At 41.3% G+C, this 26,449-nt stretch overlaps 1 protein-coding gene across 3 annotated transcripts in view; it reads left to right on the plus strand.

The window, feature by feature from the left end:
- Positions 1-26,449, plus strand: part of LOC123236708 (ubiquitin-conjugating enzyme E2 D4) — a 39,252-nt gene that overhangs the window by 9,928 nt on the left and 2,875 nt on the right. Inside the window, exons 1-6 of one of the 3 annotated variants that reach the window (XM_044663090.1) lie at positions 490-699; positions 1,796-1,859; positions 4,561-4,592; positions 4,693-4,770; positions 20,811-20,916; positions 25,551-25,644. In XM_044663090.1, the coding sequence (XP_044519025.1) occupies positions 4,584-4,592; positions 4,693-4,770; positions 20,811-20,916; positions 25,551-25,644 (287 nt within the window). In that variant the 5' untranslated portion in view covers positions 490-699; positions 1,796-1,859; positions 4,561-4,583. Of the gene's footprint in view, positions 1-489; positions 700-1,367; positions 1,380-1,795; positions 1,860-4,560; positions 4,593-4,692; positions 4,771-20,810; positions 20,917-25,550; positions 25,645-26,449 lie in introns of those variants that run through there. The other 2 variants (XM_044663089.1, XM_044663091.1) reach the window with 2 other exon arrangements.

Consider the following 26,449-nt stretch of genomic DNA (forward strand, 5'->3'; position numbering starts at 1 on the left):
TGGGCAAGATCAGTTCATACCTATTTGTGAAATCATTTCATTGAGAGGCAGCAATGACTGTAGTAAACTAAGGCAGCTTCCATTTAAGCAAAATGCTCCTACTGTCCTTGACATGATCTCACCCTTCAGTTGTTAGCTGGTAAGAGCATTAGTTCCAGTTCAGTGACTGTCCCTGACATGTTTTTTGTGTAGCTCAATGATATTCAGCTAACAAACGCTCAAGCTACAAGAAGCTCTTTAAAGCCATCTAATTCTTCTATTAGGATATGAGATCTTGGGGTCAAGGTGCTGATTTGATTCATGGAGATTATAAATTCATTCAGTTAAGAAACTGTGAGGACCACCGTCATAAAGAGTAAATACATGTGAGGAGCAGCCGGGTGGCTCACTGGATAGAGTGCTCGGCCTGGAGGCTCCCATGGGGACGGGGCACAGACTTGGGGCATCCATAAACTAGCCTTTGTCCTGTCGTGACAAGTGTTCTGGGCACGCACCAGTTCGCTGTATGTCTGATGTTTTCTTCATTTATTGTGGACTGTCAGTATGCTGCTTGTGTCTCCCTGCCTTAAGTCTTCCCACTGTGGTCCCATCCTCCACTCCACAGTCAAAGTGCTTTTCCCAAAGCAGCAGCGCGATCTTGTCACTGGCCCAGCCGATAAACTCTCTACTGCCTCCAGGATCAGCCTCTAGAGACCTAAGGTAGACATTATTACGTATGTGTGTGTATGTATATCTCTTCTTGGCAGCTTCTAAAGACTCATCACCTCCTCCTACTTCTCCACTCTTCTGCCTTACTCTCTTCACATGCTCTAGGATCCAGTGACTTCCGTCTCCTTGCTGTTACTGGCACGAAACCCTCCAGTCTCCCAACGACAGGCATTTCTCCTGGCTGTCCCTCTTCTCTAACTCCTTGTCTCTGTCTTTTGACTCCCTTCAAGTCTCAGCTACAATCCCACTTTCTGCCAGAAATCCTCCCTGGTCCTTTCCTGGGTCTCCCCTCCCCCCCCCCCCCCCCCCCNCTTCTCTAACTCCTTGTCTCTGCCTTTTGACTCCCTTCAAGTCTCAGCTACAATCCCACTTTCTGCCAGAAATCCTCCCTGGTCCTTTCCTGGGTCTCCCCCCCCCCCTCCCCCCCAGTTATCTTCAATCTCTCCTGTATTGAGCTGTTTGTTCACAGTTGTTTTCATGTTATTCCCTCCCACCTCCTTCTGACTATGAGCTCCTTGAGGACAAGGATTGCTTTTGTCTTTCCTTGTATCCCCAGGGCTTGCCACAGTGCCTGGCACAGGGTAGGCACTTAATAAATGCTTACTGATTCAACTGTAACTTGGGCAACATCTCCATCTTATTCTTGCATTATGACCCTTATGAGGCTGAAGGTGTTTCATTGTGGGTGGCCATCTCCTGTGCATTCCTCCTCTGTGATCATTTTCACGAACCCTCGAATTATCCCAAAAGCCACTTGAGAAGAAAGGAAATCTTTATTTGTGCCATTGCTATGCTTGTCAGCCAGGAAGTGGGAAAAGATAAGAAGTGCACAGAGGAATATTCCAAAAGGAGATGGTGATGGCTGGGATAGGAAGCTCTAAGCCTGGTGGGGTGGGAAGAATTGTCTTACATCTCTATAGGCTATCAGCACAACCATTCTCTCACGTTCTCAGGAATTTGGGGTTTACCTCTTCACTTGCTAAGCGAGAGACTCTGAGTTTGGGTGGTGGGGCCAGTGTGTGTGGGAAATAGTCATGGATTCCCAACAAACACAGACAATTCTGAAATCACTTTCTCATGTTCCTAGGAATTAACTGACTTGCAGAGGGACCCTCCTGCCCAGTGCTCAGCAGGACCTGTGGGTGATGATTGTAAGTAATGGGTTTTTAGGATTTCTGGTTAAAGGAGTCTTGCAAAGAAATCCCCACATTTTTCCATCTTAGCTTTTGGAAAAATGTACCCACTGTAGATATCCTACAGTAAAATGAGTGAATCAGCTGTTTTTTTCTCTTCATTTGGTTTAAATTCCAATTTCATTGGGAGATAATTAATCAGAAATATTGTGGCAAGTCTGTAATCAGTAATGAGTGTGCCTCTGGTTAGAATCCCTATAGAAGAGGGCTCTCACACCACCCTCCCTGTTGGAGGAAAACGACATTACTTTCTGGAGAGTTTAGTCAGTGGCTTTTACTATATAATCCATTAGGATGCTCAAGAAATCCCTCTGTAGCACACTACCACAGCTGTGAAGCCATAAGACAGCTTAGCTCTTGGAAAAGTTCTCTCTTTCACTGAGACTCTTTAAAAGTTTAAAAAAATATATATTGATGATGATAATGTTGCCATGGCCCATGGCGTTGTCAGGCTTCCTTTAGGGCCAGAGAGAATGTGGCAGCTTTCTACTCCTCCAGATGTCCATGCAAAAGGGCCTGGATGTCCACAAGTTTGGCCTTCATTGATGCCAAGGTTGAAATGAGAGAAGGAAAGGCCAACAACCTATCTTTTCTTCTGCTTTCCCCTGGCCCTGTTTACCGATCTTTCCATACATGTAGTAGAAGTGACTCAAGGGGGCAGCTAGATGACTCAGTGGATAGAGACCATGATCTGGAGAAGAGAAGTCCTGGGTTCAAATTTGGCCTCAGATACATCTTAGCTGTATGACCCTGGGAAAGTCACTTACCCATTATTGCCTAGCCCTTATAACTTTTGCCTTAGAATCAATACCATGTAGTCAAAAATGGAATGTAAAGGTTTTAAAAAAAGTGACTCAGGAAGCTTTTTCTTTCTGTTGGCTAAATTGGTAGAGAAAGCGAAGTAGCCCTCTGCCATTCCCCTGAGAAGACTTCTGTAGCCTCGCAAAGCTCCCTGTCCAGGTCATCTCCTCCGGATTGATCCTTGACCTCCCTGCTTTCCCCAGGTCTCTGCTCCCCTCTGCTAGCATCTTGCTTCTTCCGCATAGTCCTCTCAGGTCTTGGGACTTTCAGACTGGTCTGCTGCCCTTGAGGTAGGCAGGTAAATGGAGAAGGGGTACATGGATAGAAAGAAGTGAGGGAGGGTGCCTACATGTCACTAATGTCTGTAGGATGAAGAGTTCTCAGGTGCTATTGATGCAGAAAGGTTTCTGTCCCAGGTTCATGGGTTAGGAGCAGAGTCCATCCTCATGTCCCTGTTTTCTGCTCAGGCTCCTCTGTATCCCACCAGATGGCCCTTAAGTTCTTAAGTGAGTCCAGCTCCCCTGTGTTCTGAGCCCAGAAGCTCCGTCTGAGATGTCTCCTAGCCTTAACTAGTAGCTCTCACCCCTTGGTCCACAAAGGCTCCCTGTTTCCTTTTCTCCTTCTTGTCCTCGTCCTCTTCTCTTTCTTTCTCCTTCATCTGTGCCCCAGGCTTGTGATTGGCACCTTGTGGTTTCCAAAGACACTCTGCAGCTTTGCTGGAAGTAATGAGGTATAAAAAGTTGGTTGACTTGTCCTGGGCCTTGCCCGTCCTCCACTAAGGGGTCTCACTGTTCTTGGGCATAGAGCTTTGGTGGTAGTGGAGTACATCCATACTAGGAGATGGTTGACAGGACCCTCAGGACTTGGGCTCTGCAAGAGACACATGACCATGATATACGCGATTAGATGGAAATCAATGAAACGTGAATCCCGCCTTGTCGTATGGACAGGGAAGAAGTGAATTGTATTGGCTAAATGCCAGGGCCAGATAGGGAATTGACTCTAGGAACCTGGAAATCAGTTATTGGACTACCGTAGATTATATTCTTGCCTACCTTTCTCTTCTGTGGCATCCGCTGAAATGGGAAAGAGAACAAGAGCCATAATAGGCAATCCTGAGTTCTTAGGCAGAACAAAAAATGAAAATGGGAAGTAGGCAAGAGTGAGAAAACTGAGATGTCTTGTCATGTGAAGAGGTGAAGTTCCAGGGAGGGGGATGGATTTACAAACCTGTAAAGAAAGAAGGAAACCAGAAAGGAAAAACTTATCAGTGCTATTGAAAGCCCAGAGAGTCCATGGCACAGGACAAGGCTCTGTCAGGCAAATATTTGTAGAAATGGAGAAGAATAGTCCTTGACCTCAAGTGACTTAAGATTGACCTTTGGGTGAGAAATACTTTTGAAGAAAACCTTTTAGAATGGACCAAGGGAAAAAAGATTCTTAGGAAAGAGACAACAATAACAATAGCTATGTGCCAGGTGCTTTACAATTATTATCTCATTTGATCTGGGAGGTAGATGCTAGTATTATTCTCATTTTACAGATGAGGAAACTGAGGCAAGCAGAACCTAAATGAACTTGTCACAGATCACACAGTTACTACTTAGTGTCTGAGGTCAGATTTCAGTTCAGGTCTTCCTGACTCTGGGCTCTGTGCTCTCTCCACCGTACCACCTGGTAATTTGGAGCTGAATTTATGTCCGTAGTATAAGGAGTGATCAAAGCAAAGACAAATCTCTTTGGTTGTCCCTGCAAAGATATGAGCATCAGAGTATTAGAGTGGGATTGGTATGTTTCTCCAAGAAGGTCTTAACTTTCTACATTTATTATATCACCATATTCTTTCTTTCTTTTTCAGTATTCCACTGGCAGGCCACCATCATGGGCCCGGTACGTACCAGCTCTGAGTTCCCTGCTTTGGCCTCTCCTTTTCATTTCCCAGTTCTGTTTCTTCTTCTAACTGGCTGTGTTTGATGTCTTGTCATTCTAGAACGATAGCCCTTACCAAGGTGGTGTTTTCTTCCTGACTATTCACTTCCCCACAGATTACCCTTTCAAACCGCCAAAGGTAAGGAATGGTCTCATTGACTTTGGCTGACAGTTGTAGATAAAGAAGGCTCCCTGGAACAGCAACAGACACACGGCCCTGGGGGCCTCTGACTCCATTCCCTCCAAGGAGAAGCAGGATTAACTCGGGCTAAATTTATGTTGGGGGCTGTGGGATGGTTCAGTAGAGAGATGTTTTTATTTCGATCACTAAGATGATTTCACTTCCTGAAAATGTTTTTAATAGCTGTGGTTGTATTGTAACTAGGGCTGTTTTCAACTGGGACAAGGGCAGGGCGTTTGGGGGTGTGCACTGGGGCGGGGTACAGGTACAACAGGTAGTCCAGCCACAGATGCTGTGTGGATAGTGCCTGGGAGGGTCTGGTCCTTGCCTCTACAGAGGTTTGGGGGGAAAGCAGGGATTAGGATTTCTGGGAGTGGTTGCTGGGGTTGTGGGGAGCGCAATTGTGCCACGCAAGAGTTAGCTGTCACCCCAGGCAGGAAGTGTGTCCCCCTCCCCTTACTGTCATCATTTCCCTGGGGTAAAGGCCTATTTGGTCCGTACTAGTTATAGTGCTGGTTGCGGTTTTCAGTCTGACCGTGTTTCTTATCATAGATTCTTCCTCTCTTCTTCTCTTATCCCCGACTTCAGTTGTGTGAACCACGTCAAGACTTCTTCACTTATCCTGAAGTGAGAGCAGAACCTTAGCTCCCTCCCCAAGCCTCAGCCTTTATCAGTAAAGTATCTGTGATATATTTGCTCTTTAAGATAGATGTCCTGTTAATGTCAGGAATAAGGTCACCCAGAGAGCAATGAAGCAGGGGCCACCTTTCCCCTTTGGGTCTTCCCTCCTCCCCTGGGCTCTGGAATGTGGTGCTGACGGTGGGCTTCATGGATTCTCACCCTGGGGAATGCATAAAGCCAGGGCCCAGGACAGTCATCTCCTGAAACTTCAATAGGCAGACTGTGCTACGGACAGTGCCGGACACTGGCCTGTGCCCACAGCTAGAGAATCGTGTCTTCTGGCTCTGGGCACAGAATCTGTTTGCTATTGGGTCGTTTGTGGACAATGAATCACTGTTGGGCTCAGCAGTGGCATGCTTTGATTGTCCTCTTTATTATGGCCAAGACTTAAAATGTGGGCACAGTTACTGAACTGCTTCTTGGTATCCCTGCTGGGTACTGAGGATGACTTCTGTGGGCTTCCCTGGAAAAGGTGTGCCACCCTCTGCTCGGACCTTGTGAGGCATAAACCCCAGAAATGGGAAACCTTTATAGAAGGCCACCTTCTCTGGCTTTGCCACCCTGTGCCCTGGTTATGTTAGTACAGGGACAGGGATCAGAGCCTCAGAAGCAGCTTGGTTAGACTGGAAATGACCATTGGGAGTGCCACCACCAGTAACCGTGTGCTTCAGATCCTAGTTATGATGTTAGTGTGAATGGGAGGAAAAGTCATCGTGTTGTAGATTGATATTAAAAAGCATGGATTCCAACCCGGCTTACTTCTATTTAAGGTCATTTAGCTAAGGAGTAATTAAGCTTGAGCAGACTTTTTATGTGTCTGCTGCTCAGACTAAGGGACTGGTAGTGATTTGCTTGGGGGTTGGTGAAATGAGATTTAGGAGCCACAGTTGCCCAGGATACAAAGAAAAGCTGGGCCATTTATGAAGACTTTAAAAACTTTGTCTCCAAGAGTTGGCATTAATTTAGCAAAGGAAACTAAAAGGTGAGTAGTCCCAAAGCAAAATAATCATGAGCGCTCTCTCTACCCCTACAATAGAACCAGATGAAATGTTCCATTAAAGAGTATTAAGCATAGATAGTAAGAACTCACCAGTGATAAAAAGAATTTTGACTCTGGGAAGAGAAATCAAAGGAGGGAGGCAGCACTCCATCACCAGAGATATCATGGAATCGTCGTTATTGAGCCTAATCCCTGGTTCCACTCGGGATTTTCTCAGCAGCCTCTCAGATGCTCAGGTCTCTTGCATACCTGCTAGGGTGGAATACTCACATCTTCACAAGCTTCCCATTGCATTTTCTGTACAGCTCTGATTTTTGGAAAATTCTTTGTACTGTTTCTATAACTTCTATCCACTGGCCCTAGTTTTGGCTCTGGAAGTTCTCAGCATTATTTTAATTCCACATTAAAACTCTTTATATGAGAACTTCAGCCACATCTCATGGGATATTGTTTCAGCACTAGTGTTTTCTACTTGATTTGTGTCCATTGGATGAGTTGTAGTTCATCATTGCCCCTCTTTTAAAAAAAAATTTTTTTTTTATATCTTTTGGCTTAAATAGAATCAGAATTCCCCTCCTCCTTTATAAGGACCCCACGTAACACATGAAATCAATGCCAAACTGGAAAAAAGGGGGAGAAAAGAATAGTAAAAAAAATCATAAAAACTGATCAACATATCAAAAAGGTCTGAAATGATATGTAGTATATATATAACATTGATGGATTTCCTACTTCTTCAAAAGCATCTTATGTCTCTTCTTTGGGGCCAGGCTTGTTCTTTGTAATTTTGTAACATACACTTGATTATTTTATAGCAATTATTTTTTCCCATTAAATTGTTGTAATCATTGTATATATTGTTTTCTTGACTTTTTATCAGATTGTATAAATTTTTCCATATTTTTCTATTTTTCATATTCATCATTTCTTATAGCACAGTAATATTCAATTATATTACCATATCATGATTTGTTTAGCCATTCTCCAGTTGATGGGATTCTGTTTTGTTTCCAATTTTGCTACCATGAAAAGTGGTTCTCTAAATATTTTGGTGTATATGGGAATTTTCTTCTCATCGATGACCTCCTCAGGATATAAGCCTAGAAGTACAGGATCCAAGAGTGTGGACATTTTAGTCACTTTATTTTATTAAATTAAAGCATAATTAAAATAGCTTTTCAAAATAATTGTCCTGATTCACAGTTCTACCAACTATGTATTAGTGTTCCTCTCCCTGCAACCCTTCTAACATATCAGTGTCTTTTTATTTTATTTTATTTTATTTTAAACCCTTAACTTCTGTGTATTGGCTCCTAGGTGGAAGAGTGGTAAGGGTGGGCATTGGGGGGGTCAAATGACTTGCCCAGGGTCACACAGCTGGGAAGTGTCTGAGGCCGGATTTGAACCTAGGACCTCCCGTCTCTAGGCCTGGCTCTCAATCCACTGAGCTACCCAGCCGCCCCCTATCTGTGTCTTTTTAAAAGTGAACACAGCACTTTAGATGTGGTTCGGTTAGTTCAGTATATGGAACAATTATTATTACCTCCTTTATTCAGAATACTATACCTTTATTAAATTAGAATTTTGGGGTTTTTTTGGTAGCAGTATCATTCATTTTGAGCTTGGAGACAACCAAAACCCTTTGTTCTTTTTTTTTGCAAAAATTGCTGTTAAACAAAGAGATTTTGTTTTGTTTTGAAACTTAGGTGTAGAACATTGCTTTGTTCTTAAATTTGGTCTAGCCTTCAAGGTTGGGGTTCTTTGGCATCCTGATTCTATCTACTAACATATTAGCTATCTCTCCCAATTTTGTATCATTGACCCATTTAACAATCATGCTTGCTCTTTCTACATTCCAATAATTGTTGAGAATTCTTATAATTGGACAAAGTAGGGTCATGGCTAGAGTCCCTGGAATGCCTTCAGAGAGTGACAATGATTTAATTCTTTTTTTGTCCTGGAACATCATATTACTGAGAATAGCTAAATTATTTACAATTGATCACTGCTGTTACTGTGTACAATGTTCTCTTGATTCTGCTCATTTCATTTTGCATCAGTTCATATAAATCTTTCCAGGTTTTTCTGAAACCATCCTGCTCATTTCTTCTAGCACAATAGTATTCTGTCATAATCATGTAGTACAACTTGTTCAGCCATTCCCCAATGGATGGGCATCTCCTTATATAGATCCTTTTCCTTTTTTTTTTTTTTTAATATCTCTTTGGGATATAGACTTGGTGGTGGTATAGCTATATATCAAAGGGTATGAATGGTTTTTATCACCTTTTGGGCATATTTCCAAATTGTTCTCCAGAATGGTTGGACCAGTTCATATCTCCACAAAGTGTACATTAGTATCTCAATTTTCCCATGTCTCCAGCATTTGTTACTTTACTTTTCTGTTATTTTGAGTCAATTTGATAAGTATGGGGTGGTATCTGAGAATTGTTTTAATTTGCTTTTTCTGATCATTGATGATATAGAGCCATTTTTCATATGACCATAGATAGCTTAGATTACTTCATCTGAAAACTGCCTTTCTTGTATGCTTTGACCAATTTATCAACTGGGTATAAGAGGAAAAATTATGAGACTGGCCGTAAATTAATCATTTAATTAAATCAAAAGGTAGTAGGGGAAAGAGATGGGAAAACAAGAGACAGATATACAGTTAACTTTCCTTATTGCTCCATTTAGCTTGCTCTTCTGTAGCTGACATTAAGGCCCTCTAGCCACACTACACAGAGAAGTCTAGCCAGCAACAAACATGGAAGAGAAGAGAGTAAAATCTGCTCTTGCCTCACTTTATCAAACCTTTTCTCCACCCACTAACTCTCACATGTCATGTCTCAAGGGCCAACTGTGGCTTTCTAGGGGGCAGTGTAGGAGACATTCCCCTACCCCCATCTCGTGATCTTTTGACTCTATTGCTGATTTTTTCTGGCTGCCATTCTGTCCTCCTGACCCATTTCACCCAATGATTTACCTCACACAATCCTCGCTTCTGGGTCAAGTTCAGGCTCATGCTAGGTTGAAAGGTAAACTTAATCTCAGATGCCAACTACCTAAGCCCCCCAGATCTAAGTATCTCTACACTCTGTGTAGAGATTTCTTCAGAGTGCTTTTCCTACTTCTCACTATCTAAAACTAAATTCCTGCACTAGGCTAAACTAACACTAAACCCCTCCTTTGATGATTTTTAAGGAATGGGTCTGTGTAAGCCTGACAGGGCCTGAATATGGACCAAGATCTAAAAGGATCTAGCCCGGCTCTCACAATCAGCTGTCAGATATCTCAGGATCAGCACAGGAACTTAGCAGATATCGAACAGCCACAGGAAAGCAGGACAACAGAGTAGCAGGTAGGATGGGAAGATAAGCCACAAGGAAATAGCCAGTCTCCTGAGGTCAAAGCCAGAGAGAAAGACCACAGCCCAAGGCCCAACTGTCTCTCAGCAACAGCTGAGCTCTCCCCTCCAGAATTCCAGAATCCTGCACTCTGCTCACCCATGTTTCTGCTCTTTGTAAACTTAACTTTTCTTATAATGCTCTACATAAGAATATCATGAGAGATTTTAGATGTTTGCTGAAAATTCAGATAAGAACTAACATCTATATAGCACTGCTTATGTGCCAAGTACTATGGTAAATGCTATTATCATTATTAATAATTCATTGATTCTTACAGAAACCCACAAGGTAGGTGCTATTATTATCCCCATTTTATAAATTAAAAAAACTGAAGCAAACATGATGTGATTTGCACAAGGTCCCGGGGCTAAAAAGTAAGGTTGGATTTGAACTTGGGTCTTCTTGACTCCAATGAACTGTGTCACCCTCTGGGTGCCTTTAACAATGTTTAGAGCATTTTCCTTAACTAGAGAGTCAATTCAAAGAAGCACTGAGAAGACTTGGGTATGCCTTGTTCTAATCACTTCTCTCCCTAAGTGATCAAAGAATAATTATAAAAAATTAAGACGTAGTTATAGAATTTTAACCAAGGATATGATATCATTGAACTGGCTGCTCCAAGATTTCTAGACTTTACAGATCAGGACCTTTGTACATTTTTTCTTAGCATAGTACTTGGCACGTAGTAGGAATTTAATAAATGTTGGCCTGACACACCTCTCATACTCTTTAACTTTGCCTAATTACCAGCAGCAGTTTTCTGGGTCTGTACATTTTTTCCCTCTTTTCTCTTTGCTACTGAGAAATTTAAAAGACATCGAAGTGCTGTTTTACTTTCCGCACCCTGCTCTTGGCCTTTAGTTGCCTTTTAACCAAGATTTTTCTGCTGTTCCAGTTTGAAGACCATTTTTTTAATCTCATAGATAAAAGCACAATATAGATAGTACATAATGCAGCATTGTTTCTGTCATCTTTCTGAGAATAAAATACCATCTATCCCAAGTAGTGGGCTTGACATTTCTTTGCCCTTTTTTTTTACCATCTGAAAAACCTGAAAAGCACTATTGCTATTGTCTTAAAACATTTTATACAAAGCTTAGCCCATGCTGGCTTTACATTTTCCAAACTATTGTTGGAAACTATTCTTAGAAATTCCCCCCCTTTCTACTTTCTGGAGTTTCGTGCCCTTACTTCCATATTTCGAACATGACTTAAAAAAAACTCTGATTATCAAAGAGTTCTTTGAACACTTTTACCTGAATCTTTTTTTTAAAGTTTTCCTTTATCTTTTTTATCCAGATCATTTGTGATTATATTGTCAGAATTTGAGGGTGGGGGTGGTTAGAGCTTACTATCTCCTTAGGGATCATCTTATCTTCCCTTAGAGCCTTTATCAGTGAGACAATAAGAACCTTTTTTATAAGTCTGGAGTACTTGGATTTAATTAAAAGACGGAAGGAAACCCTATTTGTACAAAAGTTATGTATAATTACATTATTATAATGGCAAAAATCTGGAAACAGCCTAAATGTGTAAAGATAAGGGGGTAATCAAACAAATCATTCTGTCAGTATAATGGAATACTACAATACCACTGCTAATGGCAACAATAAGGAACACAAATATGGAAAGATACAAAATAATGCAAAACAAAGAAGGCAGAAAGAGAACAGTTTGCACATATGAATACAAAGAAAAGTACACAAGATAAAGCCACAAATGGGCAAATGGATATGAAATGGGACACAGAAAGACATGGAGAGAATAAGAGATAAGTTATTATTTTTTAGTTTATTAAAATATCCACAGTACCATGCAGAGAATAAAGAGAGGGCTGAACCCCCAAGGCTAGAAAGAGCTGGGTTCAAAAGCCCTACTTCTGACACATAATGGACAATTTATCCTGGGCAAGTTTCTTGATATTTCAGTGTTTGTTCTAAGAAGGGGATGACGTGAAGAAGAGCCAAGATAGTGGAGGGATAGAAAGCTTGAACTGTTTTGAGAATCCTCTCCAGCCAACCTTAAAATAATGCTTCAAAATGAATGCTGAAGTGATGGAACCAACAAGGGGAAGGAGGAAAACAACTTTTCTGCAGAAAATGACTTGGAGGTAGGCAAAGATAGTCTAATTCACTGGGGTGAGAGGGGAACACAATTGACTTGTGGCAAGGCCACACCAAGGAGTACTGGTGCAACCCAACAGCAAGACCCCCACCACACCACACCCCTTGCTGCTCTAAGTTCTAAACTGGACCTAAGCCAACTTCGAGACCCTGCCTATGCCAACAGCAGAGCATCATATGCCAGCCCCTTGAAGTTCCAAGCCCTGGCACAAGCCTTTACTGAGGCCACAGTCCACAGTGTGTCTGGCCAGTGTAATCCCAGAATGAGCCCCAAAGCCCCTGCCTAGACCTGAGGTGAAGCCCTGAGCCCTAGCACAAGGTAGGTCACAGTGCTTTGTGCCCTATAAGCTATCATCCGTCCCTAGGGGAGACTGAATCATCAGTGGGAATGGCTTTTAGCACTTCTGGTCTATATGCCATTATACCACCTTAGAAGAACTGAAACTTGCAATAACTCAGAGCTGTGCAGCAAGGAAAAACTGAAGTTTAAGAAAGCGATTTTTTACCCTGAAAAGAGAGTCCACCTTTAAGATAAAAGACTAGGAAAATGAGAAAAAACTTTTTTCCAAAAAAACTAACCTAGCCATAGAAGATATAATGAAGACAAAGAAAAGCAAGAAATAAACTCAAAAAGGGACAGTGGGATCAAAAGCAGCCTACATGCAAAACTTCAAAGAAAAATGTGAATTGATCTCAGGTTCTAGAAGAACTCAAAAAGGATTTCAAAAATTAAGAGAGAAAGGAAAACTGGGGAAGATAAATGAAACTAATACAAGAAAAAATACCTTAAGAAACAGAATTGACCAAATGGAAAAAGAAGTTCAAAAGCTCACAAAAGAAAATTAATTTCTTAAAAATTAGAATTGGTCAAGTAGAAGCTAATGACTTTATGAGACATCAAGAAACAATAAAACAAAATCAAAAGAATGAAGAAATAGAATAAAATCTGAAATATCTCATTGAAAAAACAACTGAACTGGAAAATAGATCCAGGAGATACAGTTTCAGGATTATTGGACTACCTGAAAGTCATGATTAAAAATAAAGCCCAAACATCATATTATAAGAAATTATCATAGAAAACTGCCTTGATATTCTTGAGTAAGAAGGTAAAATAGAAATTGAAAGAATTCACCAATCACCTCCTGAATTAAGTACCAAATAACAACTCCCAGGTATATTATAGCCAATTCAAGAGCTTCCAGATTAAGAAGAAAATACTGCATGTAGCTAAGAAGAAACGATTTAAATATCAGGGAACCACAGTCAAGATTACACAGGAATCACTTCCCAGCTGTGTGACCCTGGGCAAGTCACTTGACCCCCATTGCCCACCCTTACCAATCTTCCACCTATGAGACAATATACTGAAGTACAAGGGTTAAAAAAAAAAGATTACACAGGATTTAAGAGCTTTTACATTAAAGAATCAAAAAGCTTAGAATATAATATTTCATAACGCAAAAAAATTTTGATTTACCTCTAAGATCACCTACCCAGCAAAATTCAGTATATTTTTTCAAGGGAAAAAAATAGTCGTTTAATGAAATAGAAGATTTCCAAGCTATTTTGATGAAAAGACCAGACTTAAACAGAAAATTTTATATTCAAATACAAGATTCAAGAGAGGCATAAAAAGGTCAACAAGAAATTAAAATTTAAGGAATTCAATAAGACCAAGTTGTTTATATTCCCATATAGAAAGATATAGTTAACTCTTAAAATATTTATCATTATCAAAGCAGTTAGAAGTATATAGAGACAGAGGGGGTGGGATAAGTTAATCAACATGATAAACCAAAAAAAAATTAAAATGGGGAGGAGGGAAAGAGGATTACACTAATAGAAAAGGGAAGGGAGAATTAAAATGGGCTAAATTATCTCACCTAAACAGGTGTGAAAAAACTATTACAGGGGAGGGGAGGATGAGGGTGGTGACCAGCAATACTTACTGTAAGGTGCAGAATGTAAGGAGGTTAAAATTAAAAGGGAGATGAATCTCTCCTCGAAAGGACCAGTGTACCCAGGAGTGGTAGGAATAAAAGATATCCTAAAACTGGGAGCTGTTTGAGATAGGTAATGCACTGCTTTTTCATAGAGTGAGCCATGCTTGCAATTCTATTTGCTATTTGGAAGAGTAACCTTCTCTTTCCCCTTAGAGATAAAATGCCAGGAAGCAACTTGCTTCCCCTGCTATGTGGACAGGGAGTTAAGAGGGATCGCCTAAGGGGAAACACACCTGGGCTTCCAAGGCAAGCAGCAAGAAAGCACTGAGCTGTTGGCAATGTAAGGGAAAGGGATTTTATATTGTCCCAACTTCTTTGGAGAGCTGCTCCAAGGACTTCCAGCTTGTAGGCAGCAATCAGAAACAGTAGTAGTAGGATCAGGAACAGCAGCAGCAGGAGGAGCAGGAGGAGGCAGGATCATCAGTAGCAGGCAGCTGGGACTACTCAGGGAGTTAGCAATAGGAGGTGGGATGGCCAGCAATAGGCGGCAGCTCCAAAGAGAGTTGGTGGGGAGGGGTGGTGCACTGAAAAGCTGTGGCAGGAGAAACATTTTGTTTTTGTGTTGTTTTTTTTTCAAACTAATTTACTCAGAGATAATTAAGGCTTCCGAGTCCCACCAGAGTCACCATAAAATGCAAGAGTAAAATTAATGTCCAATACTTCAAGTATTATATTTTTATGAAGGTTATTATCTGACAAAATAGAACCACATGACTAAATTTTTTTACCTTCTCAAAAATCCCGCTCCACCAAAGCTGCTGACAGGAAGGAAAAGGAGAGCTAGACACAGAACTCCACCCAATTTATATCCTGTCTACATCAGCATAGAACGACAGGAAGTGAGTGGAGTTCTGGGAATAGTAGTTCTGCTGGGGATTAGGGAATCATAGTTTTTAGGATAACAAATTCTAATTTCACATTACTCTCCTCAGAATTGGCTCAAGAGAGAATAACAACTATACTTATTTGGGTATAGACTCCTCTCTTACTCTATAGAGAAGTAGGAGAGGAATAAGACAAGGGGGGAGGGGGTGAGTAATAGAAGGGAGTGGAAAGTGTTGGAGGGTGATTAAAAGCAAAACAAATGTGAGGAAGGACAGAGTGAAAAGAGAAAGGTCGGAATCAAAAGGGAGAAATAAGATGGAGAGGAATACAGAGTTGGTGAGCATAATTGTGAATGTGAATAGGATGAAGTCACCCATAAATAGAAATGTATCACAGAATAGATTAAAAAACAAAGTCCTACAATATGTTTGTTTACAAGAAACACATTTGAGGCAGGAACACTCATACAAAGTAAAGATATGGGGCTGGAACAGAATCTACAAAGCTAAAGCAAAATAAATCTAAATAAATGAGATAAGGAAGAAAATTATGTCTTGATAGATGCATTGACAAGTACTATCAACACTAAAATACTAAAGAAGTGTTATACAGACTAAACATATGCACCAAATGATATAGCCTCCTAATTTTTAAAGGAGAAATTAAATGAGTTTCAGGAGGAAGTAGACAGTAAAACTATACTAGTGGGAAACCTTAACCCTCCCCTCTCAGATCCAGATAAATCTAACCAAAAAATAAAGAAGTAAAAGAAGTTAATGAAATTTCCAAAATTATCAGTAAGAATCCATGGAAAGACAAAAAATTAACTGGAAACTAAATAATCTAATTCTTAAAAAAGCATGGGTCAAAGAAAAAATTATAGAAACAGTCAAAAATTTCATTGAAAAAATGGCAGGAGACAACATATCAAAATTTATGGGATACAACCAAAGCAGTACTTAAGGAAAATTTGTATCTCTAAAAGTTTGCATCAATAAAAGAAAAAACAAATCATTGAATTGGGCATGCGACTAAAAAACTAGAAAAAGAACAAATCAAAAACTCCTAATTAAGGAATAAATTAGAAGTGTTAAAAATCAAAGGAGAAGTTAATAAAATTGAAAGTAAGATACCATTGAACTAATAAATAAGAGGAGTTGGTTTTATGAAAATACAAATAAAATCTTAGAGCACTGGTTAATTTGCTTCACAAAAGAAAAAAAAACATAAAATTACCAATATCAAAAATGAAAAGGATTAACACGCCACCAATAAAAAGGAAATTAAAGCAATCATTGGGAGCTATTTTGCCCAATGATATGCCAATAAATCTGACAATTTTAGTGAAATGGATGAATATTTACAAATATATAAATTGCCCAGTTTAGCAAAAGCAGAAATAGAATACTTAAAGAATCCTATCTTAGGAAAAGAAATTGATTGAGCCTTCAGAGAACTCCCTAAAAAAATCCCCAGGGCTAGAAGGATTAACAGATGAATTGTCAAACATTTAAAGAAAAATTAATCCAAATACTACATAAACTATTTGGCAAAACAGGCAAAGAAGGAGTCCTACAGAATCCTTTTTATGGCATAAATATGATGATGATACCTAAGTCAGGAAGAGCAAAAAAATGGAGAAAGAAAATTACAAACCAATTTCCTTGAAGACTATAAATGCAAAAGTTTTAAATAAAATACTAGCAAGGAAACTAGAGCAATATATCACAAGGATCATTCACTGTGACCAGATGGGATTTATACCAAGGATGCAGGACTCATTTAATATTAGGAAAACTATTAGCATAATTGACCATATCAGTAACAAAACTTAACAGAAATCACATAATTATCTCAATAGTTGCACAAAATGCCTTTAACAAAATACAACACCCATTCCTTCTAAAAACATTAGAAAGCAGAGGAATAAATGGGCCTTTCCTTAAACTGATAAGTAGCATCTATCAAAAACCATCAACGAGTATCATCTGCAATGGGGATAAGCTGGAAGCCTTCCCAATAAGATCAGGACTGAAACAAGAATGCCCATTATCTTCACTTTTATTCAATATTTTATTAGAAATGCTAGCCTTAACAATAAGAGAAGAAGAAGAAAGTGAAGGCATAAAGAGGAAACTAGATTCTTTGCAGATGATATGGTATACTTAGAAAATTCTAGAAAATCAACTAAAAAAACTAGTTGAAACAATGAATAACTTGAGCAAAATTAGAGGATATAAAAAAAACCCATATACATCATCAACATTCCTATATATTACCAACAAAATCCAGCAGCAAGAGATAGAGAAATTCTATTAAAAATAATTTTAGGCAGTGTAAAAATATCTAGGAATCTACTTGCCAGGACAAACAAGAATTATATAAATAAAATTATGAAACACTTTTCACAAATAAATAATTTAAAATTCGACAAATAAAGTTGAATCTAAACAGTTAGAAAAATACTAATTGCTCTTGGGTAGGCAAGCTAATATAATAAAAATAATAAAGTGCTACATCAGTCAAACTATGAAAAAATTATAGAACTAGAAGAAATAATTAATCTGGAAGAACAAAAGGTCTTGAATATCAAGGAATTAGTGGGAAAAAAATGTGAAGGAAGGAGGCCTAGTGGTACTGGGTTTCAAAGTGTACCATAAAGCAATAATCATCAAAACAGTCTGGTACTGAGCTAAGAAATAGAATGGTGGATCAGTGGAATATATTAGATATACAATATACAGGGGTAAATGACCTTAGCAATCTAGTGTTTGATAGACCCCCAAATCCCAGTTTTGGGGATAAGAACTCACTAGTAGACCAAAACTGCTGGGAAAACTGGACAACAATATGACAGAAACTAGGTATAGAATAATGTCTCACCTGTTACCAAGATAAGGTCAAAATAGGAATATGATTTACATATAAAGAGTGATAAGCAAATTAGGGGACATAGGATAGTTTGCTTGTCATGTCTATGAAGAAAAGAAGAATTTATGACCAAATGAGATAAGAGAACATTACAAGATGGAAAATTAATAATTTTGATTATCTTTAAAAGTTTTTGTACAAACAAAACCAATGTAACCAAGTTTGGAAGGGAAAAACAAACTGGGAAAATTTTTTACAGCAGATTTCTCTGATAAAGGTCTGATTCCTCAAGTTTAAAGAGAACTAAGACAAATTTATTAGAATACAAATCAATCCTCAATTGACAAATGGTCAAAGGCTATGAATAGTTAGTTTTCTTAACAAAAATTGTATGAAAAATGTTCTAAATCACTCTTGATTAGAGAAATGGAAATTAAAGTGTTTGACAGATTAACCAGTATGACAGTAAAAGAAAATGATAGATGGTGGAGAGGATGTGGCAAAGTTGGGACACTAATGCATTGCTGGTGGAGTGGTGAACCGATCCAACCATTCTGGAGGGCAATTTGGAACTATGCCCAAAGGGCTATAAAACTGTGCATACCCTTTGATCCTATAATACCACTATTAGTCTGAATCCCAGAGAGATAAAAAAAAAGGTGGGGAAGGGAGAGGACCTAAGTGTTCAAAAATATAGCAGCTCTTATGGTGGCAAAGAATTGGAAACTGAGGGGATGTCCATCAGTTGGGGAATGACTGAACAAATCATGGTATATGGTGGTGATGAAAATACTATTATTCTTTAAGAAATGATGAATAGGATGATTTCAGAAAGAGCTGGAAATGCCTACTCGAACTGACGTAGAATGAAATTAGCAGAACCAGGAGAAAATTGTACATAGTAAAAGCAATATTATATGATGATCAATTGTGAAAGCCTTAGCTGCTCTGAGTAATACAACGATCCAGGAGAATTCCTAAGGACTTATGACAAAGAATGCTGTCCATCTCTAGAGAAAGAACTGCTAAAATCAGAATGCAAATCAAAGCATACTATTTTTCATTTTAGTTTATTTGTGCTTTTATTTGGGGGTTTTAGTTTACTTTGAGTATTCTCTTGCAACAATGACCAATATGGAAATATATTTCACATGATAATATTTGTATAATCCAGATCAAATTAAATTGCTTACCATTTCCAGGAGAGAGGAAGGAAGGGAGGGAGGGAAAAAATTTGGATCTTATAATTTTGGAAAACATATGTAGAAAATTGTTATTGCAAGTAATTGGGAAACTAAAAAATCCTTTAAAAAAAGGTGTTCACTTATTTCCTAGAAGGCATTTCCTCACCAAGAATTCCCTGTGCCAGTGAAGACTCAGGCCTTGGTCCCTATCCTTTTTGATATGATTGTGAATAGTTCTGAGCACATATATATTAAGATAAACAACTGAAGCCTAGGATATGCCTTTGTATCTACTATTTTTTTCCTTGAACAATGTGGCCATGCATGGTGTCTCAATTTCCTATCACCTCTCCATCATGAATCAGTTCTTTGATTAATTAGAAAAGTGCTTCCTAATCTGAACCATTTTAGAAGTTTGTACCTTCCTGGAAGAAGCAAAATAAAGTTAATATGGTCATGGGCATCAGCTTGGCAGCACATTGGTAGAGAGCCAGGCCTGAAGATGGGATGTCCTGGGTTCAAATCTAGCCTCAGCCACTACCTAGCTATTTGACTCTGGGCAGGTCATTTAACCCCAATTGCATAGCCTCTGCTCGTCTTCTATCTTAGAAGTGATACTAAGATAGAGAAGGTAAGGATTTTTTTTTTAAGTAAAAACAACAACCAAAAAAGTCAATAAGCTCTCAAGCTCTGATAACTATTGGCTTATATGGTTGTTAAATTCATAAAAAGATGAGAATAAAATTATCTATTAAAACACCACAATCCTTTCCTATGTTAGAATGCCAATTTGGGCACAACAGATTTTCCTGTGGCTTGTGGATCTAATTGCTTTGGAACAGGGGTTCTTAACCTGAAATCCCTAAACCACTCCCTTCACCAAGCAGAAATTAGATAAGAAGAAAATTACATCTTTATTTTTACTATCCTCTTCCTGAAATTTGTCATTTCTTTCAATTATGAACAGATTAGCATCCTAAGAAGTTGTTCATCAGCTTCATCTCTTACCAAGTTCTGCCATACTTGTCCACTGTGGCTGCCAGGAGAGAAGGGGCAGGTTTTCCAATGCCCCTGGAATGGCATCCCTGCCCTGGTACCTGCCCTCTACTACTCATGAACTCCAAGTTAAGAATTCCAGGACTAAATCTCAGAAGTCCTTTCCAGGGCTAAGGCTGATCTTCACAAAAACTCTGAAATTAGGAGGGATTATGTTGAGAGCTTTTAGATGATGACTTAACGATAGGAGAAATTAAGTACTTTGTTCAAGGTCCCACAGCTGTCAAGTAGCAGAACTCTTAACCCAAACTCCTAAAATCATGAGAATCTGAAATAGGAGTGACTTTAGGGATAATCTAACCTGACAATTTTACAGATGAAGAAACCAAGGGTAGAGAGAAATCAGTCATTTGCCCCACACAGTAAGTGACCAAATGGGATTTGAACAAAACCCTGTGACTTCACATCTAGTCTCATTCCAATTTTTTTAAACCCTTTCTTTCTTGGAATCAATAGAAAATATTGGTTCCAAGTTAGAAGAGCAGTATTCAGTGACTTGCCTAGGGTCACATGACTAGGAAGTGTCTGAGGCCATATTTGAACCTAGGACTTCCCATCTCCAGCCCTGGCTCTATCCACTGAGCCACCTAGCTGCCCCATCATCCACTCTTAAGCACTGGGACTACTCCAGACGAGCCTGGATCACCATCCTGTCTAAGCCTCCTGCCAAGGAGGCCTGAGATCAGAGTCATGGGAGGGATGTGATGAGCACCAAGGCAAGCTCTTAGCCCCATCCTTCCTGACAGCGCACTTCATCCTGACTTCACTGTTTCTGCCAATATGAAATGTCTCTGATCACCTCAGTACTAATCTCAGCTTTTGATCTTTTCTCCTTCCAGGTTGCTTTTACAACTAAAATTTATCACCCAAACATCAACAGCAATGGCAGTATCTGTCTTGACATCCTGAGATCTCAGTGGTCTCCAGCATTGACAGTATCAAAAGGTAGGGATGAGAAAGGAATGGAGACTGCCAAGTCCATTTGGTATAACAAAAATCTTAATAGTACTTGATGGAAGATGACCTCCAACACCAGCCATTTGACATTCGAGAGCATAAATCTAAAAAGCTTTTCAGGCTGTGGGGGATGAGATAGGATTATGCAAACCTTGCTTCTGATAAGCCCAATTTTAAGGGCTTTTTGATACACCAATAACAAATTGAAATGAAAGTACATTTCTGTTCCTCTGGATGGTGTAAAAGTATGTCTGTTGAGATGGGGAAAGAAGGATTAGAATGGAAATTGATGAAGGCAAATATTGTTAAATGAGCTAAAAATGCACTAAATGTAGGCATGCAGGCAACAAATATGGGGCTAAGGAGAGAAGATTCATATCAGGAAATAATGAAGCTACTTAGACAGAAATAGGATTTGAGCAGGTTGGAGGACTTCTAAGATATCCAGCAAGGGGTGCATTAGCTAACCCAGAGGCAGGTTAATAAGGAAAGACCTGAAAGCCTTTGAGTCGCTGCTTTGAGGACTTTGTTCAGACAGACAGAAATCATGGAGATGATGAAGTGTTGCATTTCCAAGGACAGAATCCAGGGCAAGGTAGAACTGCCTTTCCCACATCTCCACCTGGATGGCCGGTAGACAGCTTTAATTCAACATGCCCAAAACAGAGTCATTCTCTCTCTCCCTAAACCCTCCTCTCTTCCCTCTGACTGCAGAGGGCAACACTGTCCTGCCATCCCTCACGCTTCCGGCCTGGATTCCTCACGCTCCTCCTCCACACCCAAGCTGTTGCCAAGGCCTCTTCATTTCACCTTTGTGATCTCTCTGGAATATGCCCCCTTGTGTCCTCTGACACTGCCCCCACCTTGGGCCAGGCTCTCATTGTCTCATGCCTGGACGATTGCAGTAGCCGCTGGGGGTCTGCCTGCCCCAGTTCTCTCCCCACTCCCATCCGTTCTCCATTCAGCTGCCAAAGGGGCTATCTGGGAACTCAGACCCGATCATGTCCCACACAACTACCCCTCACCCCTCGCCTCCGACTCAGTAAACTCCAGTGTTTCCTGGTCTCCAGGATTACATACGGAATCCTCTGTTTGGCATTCAAAGCCCCTCATGACCTTCTTCCCCTCCCTTTCCAATCTCTTGTACCTTATTGCCCACTTCATGCTCTTTGATCCAGTGACATCGGCCTCCTGGCTATTCCATGAACAAGGCCCTCCGTCCTCTGCTCTGGGATTCTCCATCTCTTTGGCTGTCCCCCAGGCCTGAAAGGTTCTCCATCTCTTTGGCTGTCCCCCAGGCCTGAAAGGTTCTCCATCCCCAATTCCACCTCCTGCCTTCCTGGCATCCTCCAGGTCTCAACAAAAATCCCATCTTCCCCAGGCCCTCTTAATTCTAATGCCTTCCTTTTATTTCCATTTTATCCTGTTTACGGCTTGTTTGGGTATAGCTCTTTGCTTCTCTCTCTCCTATGAGACTGGGAGCTTCTTGAGAGCAGGAACTGTCTTTTGCTTCTTTTGTATCCGCAGCACATAGCACAGTGCCTGGCACTTAGTAGGAGCTTAATAAATATTTATTGACTGACTTTGAGTAAGTGGGAGAGGAGTGCCTGGAGGCTGGTATGGGAAGGACTGAGATACAAGAATAGGGGGCTAATGCAGTCAGGACCAGCTGGAACCAAAACCTGGAATTAAAGCAAGTCTGGGAGGGTCTGATTAATGAGTTAAAGACAACTCTAAGTGATAAGAGGGTGAGCCATAACTGAATCTCCTGTGCCCTCCCAGGAAGCCATGCTCAGGGAGAACTGGCCCAGAGAGGCCCTGGACAATCCTGGCTTCTTCCATCCCCTGATAGGAGTCCAGAGGGCCTTTCTTTCATTTCCCTTGAGCTGTTCTGCTTCAAGTCTTTGCTCTTACATTAAACAGTTCCCTGCTTCCATCTTAATAATCTTCTATGGGGCTGACCTAAAATTAACCATTTCTGACCTTAAAAGTGTCCTTTTATTGCTCTTTCCCCCCCAAGATTTTGGCCCTGTTGGCCTCCTCACCAGCTCTTACTGTTTCATGGCGACAGCATTCAGGATTCCAGATACTTCAGAGAAATAGAAGGGGAAGGGCTCACCACCCCTGAGGGCATCTCCCAGCCACCCCACCCCCTCCTTTGGTCTCAGTAACAACTCTAAGACAAGGGCAAAGGGCTAGGCAGATGGCGTTAAGTGACTTGTCTGAGGTCATATACCTAGGATTTGTCTGAGGTCAGATTTGAACCCAGAACCTCCCAACTCTTGGCCTGATACTCGATCCACTGAGCCACCCAGCTGCCTCCTGACCCCCTTTTCATCACAACCTGACACAAGTTTAGATTCATTTGGGGCAAGCAGGCAGATGGCTTCTTCCAGAACTGGAATAAATAGGAGTCAGTCAGCATGACTACTGATGTGTTATTAGTAAAGGCCAAGATATATGTCACCAGCCAGGTCATCATCGAGCTAGCATTTATGAAGCACTTACTGTGTACTGAGTGCTGTGCTAAGCTCTGGGAATTCAAAGAAAGTTAAAACTAGCCCCTGCCCTCTAGGAGCTCATAGCCTAGTAGGGAAGACAGCAAAGTGTGCGTAGTGTTGAGAATCTTAGAGGAAGAGGCCCCAGCACGAAGAGGAGAACTGCCTTTTGTTGTTGTTATTTTTAAGTCAAAACCTTTACCTTCTGTTTTAGAAATGATACTTAGCATTGGTTTCAAGGCAGAAGAGCGGTAAGGACGAGGCAGTTAGGGTTAAGTGACTTGCCCAGGTCACTAGGAAAAGGTTAGAACTGAACCCATGTCCTCCCAGCTCCAGGCCTGGCTCTGTATGTGCTGAGCCACCTCGCTGCTAGGAGAACTGTTTTTAATGCTTTATGGTTGCATCTTGGTTGAATACCAGAGACATTTTCCTTGGAACACCTGCAACGTCACTGAATCTAGGAAAGATGTATCTTGAATACAAATCCTAATACTCAACATTTTATACTCAGTGAAGAAAAAAAAAATGGAAGCTTATTCTTTTTTCACCTCTCTACATATACATACAAGGAAGGTCTGATTTCTTCAGCCTGGGGAATTCCTTCCACCAATGCAGAAACCATCCTTTGATGCTGTGGTTAAGTGACTTGCCCTAGATCTCCAGCTACTAAGTGAATTGGAACCAGATCTTCACATACATCATCTCATGTGATACTCATTACGATATTCCGTTTTCCTGTTCAGACACAGCCATGTTTACTCAGGGTAGTCACTGTTGGAGCTCTGCAGCAAAAAAGTGGGAAGGAAGCATGATTCCGTGCTTCTGGAGAGGACTCTAGCCCTGGGCAGGATTGTCTCCCTCTCTTCCCTGGATTCTCACATGAGGACAGTCACTCCTGCCTCCCGGAGTGGTTGGGAGGTGCTAAAACGCTACATGGATGTCGTCATCATCATCATCACCATCTTGACCTTGAGTGAAGCATTTCTCCTCTTGTTGCCTCAGTGTCCTCATCTGTAACATGAAGGTGTTGGACAAGGAGATTCCCAAGGTCCCTACTTTCCATAGAATTTATGGTTCCTCAGCCTGCCCCCTTTAGGCCTCACTGCCTCATCCCATGCGTCCAAGGAGCAGGAGGAGAAGGAGGAGGAGGAGGCGGAGGAGGAGGAGGAGGAGGAGGAGGAGAAGGAGAAGGAGGAGGAAGAAAAGGAGAGTGGCAAGCGAAAGGACCAATATTGCTGGCCTGGCCTTCCCTCTTCCTTTGCCTCATGCTTTCCCTGCCTTTAGATGTGGGTTTTATAACCTGTGGAACCATGACATTCCTTATTCTCCCTTTCAGTTTTAGGAATAAACAGGGGCCTGCTGGAAGACTTTGAATAGTTCATTCCCTTCTGCTTTTGGGTTAAGGGCTTTTGGCCCTCTCTTCCCAGGGTTGACCTAAGGTGTGGTCACTCTTGTTTCCAAAGTGATAGAAGAAAGAAACCGATCCCCAAAAACCTTCAAGAACTTTCCCGGAGTCCCTTAGGGAGTTTGCCCCAAGATGGCTTCGACATCTAGACTGTGTGTGTGTGCACTCAATTCTCATGGTTTTGTTGTGTTTTAAAGAATGAAGAAGCATTTATTGAAGTGCTCGTGATGTGCTGGGCACTGTGCCAAGTGCTGGGGAAACAAATACAAAAGGAAGGAAGCCTCTGACATCCCACTAGGGGTCAGGGAGGGCAAATCAGAGGGACATTGGGTGGACCCCAGGGCAGTCGATCGACACGTCCTTTCCAGGATTGGAGGTATTGATTTGATGATTGTTCTCAGTGCTGAAGATGAAAAATGAGTTAGGAGCTTGGGGGGAGGAGAGAAAGGGGTTTGCTTCAGGGTAGTGGAGAGCTCTCATCGTTGGTAATACAGGGCTCCGGCAGAGGAGCGGCATCAGGCTGGAGGTGAGGCAGAAGGGCATGAAAGTGGCCCATGTGGCAGGTCTGGCCTCTTCATTCTGGAGGACAGATTAGCGCTAAAGGACAAATAAAATCCTCGGAGCACTGCGGGGTGAGGAGGGGAGGCCTGCCCATTGGGAGGGAAAGGGCTCCCCGAGACACTGAGCAGCAGCTAATTCAACACTTCTTCTCCCCTTAGTGCTGTTATCCATCTGTTCCCTGCTCTGTGACCCCAACCCTGACGACCCTCTGGTTCCTGAGATAGCCCACACCTACAAAGCAGACCGAGACAAGTAAGCCCTGGCTTCGAGTTTTTCATTTTTCCTATAGTTGCTCAGCAAATGTCAGCCCCGGCTAAGCCATCTTCGGCCCTCACACGTCCCTGCCGAAGGTGCTGGTCAGCACTTCTCTGTAGTGAGGGATCGAGGCCCGTTTCAGAAGTCCACCCAAGTATTACAGCCAGGGTTAGCGGATGGAGGCCTGAATGATCAAAGGAGGCCTGCTTCTGGGCCCTCCACTGACTAGTCTGTCCTGTGGCTCTAAGGAGGAATGAAGAAGCTTTCACCCTTCTCTGTCCTGCCAAGCTCAGCCCTTGACGATGTTGCTGGCCGATGGAGGAGCCGAGAAGCAGGGCTCTCCCGAGCCCCTTTGGCAGAGAGGATGATGGGCATTTTAGTCAGTCCCTAAGCCTTTCACGGGCCAGGCTCTGAAATGGCCCTTCCTTGCAAAGGGCTGATAATTTAATGGGGAAGACCACAAGTCTCTGTTTAAAAATCAACTCAGCATAAATATAAAGTGAATAAATACCGATAACTATAGAGTAGTTAAATACAAGATAATTTGGGAGGAAGGGAAAGCCTAGTGATTGGGGGAGGAAAGAAGGGCTTCCTGCAGAAAGTGGTACCTAGGCTATATCTCCAAGGCAGAGGGGAGGAGGGAGAGCATTCCTGGTCCCTGCAAAGGCATGGAGATGGGCAGTGATGCATTGTGCTGAGGGACAGACAGTTCAAGGACCAGTGTGGGTGAAGCACAGAGCTGGGAAGGGAGGCAGGCAGAATAGTCTAAGGCTTTACAAGCGAACTAGAGGGCTTCTGGGGA

The sequence above is a fragment of the Gracilinanus agilis genome, chromosome 2 (assembly GCF_016433145.1).
Source record: "Gracilinanus agilis isolate LMUSP501 chromosome 2, AgileGrace, whole genome shotgun sequence".
Lineage (NCBI taxonomy): Eukaryota > Metazoa > Chordata > Mammalia > Didelphimorphia > Didelphidae > Gracilinanus > Gracilinanus agilis.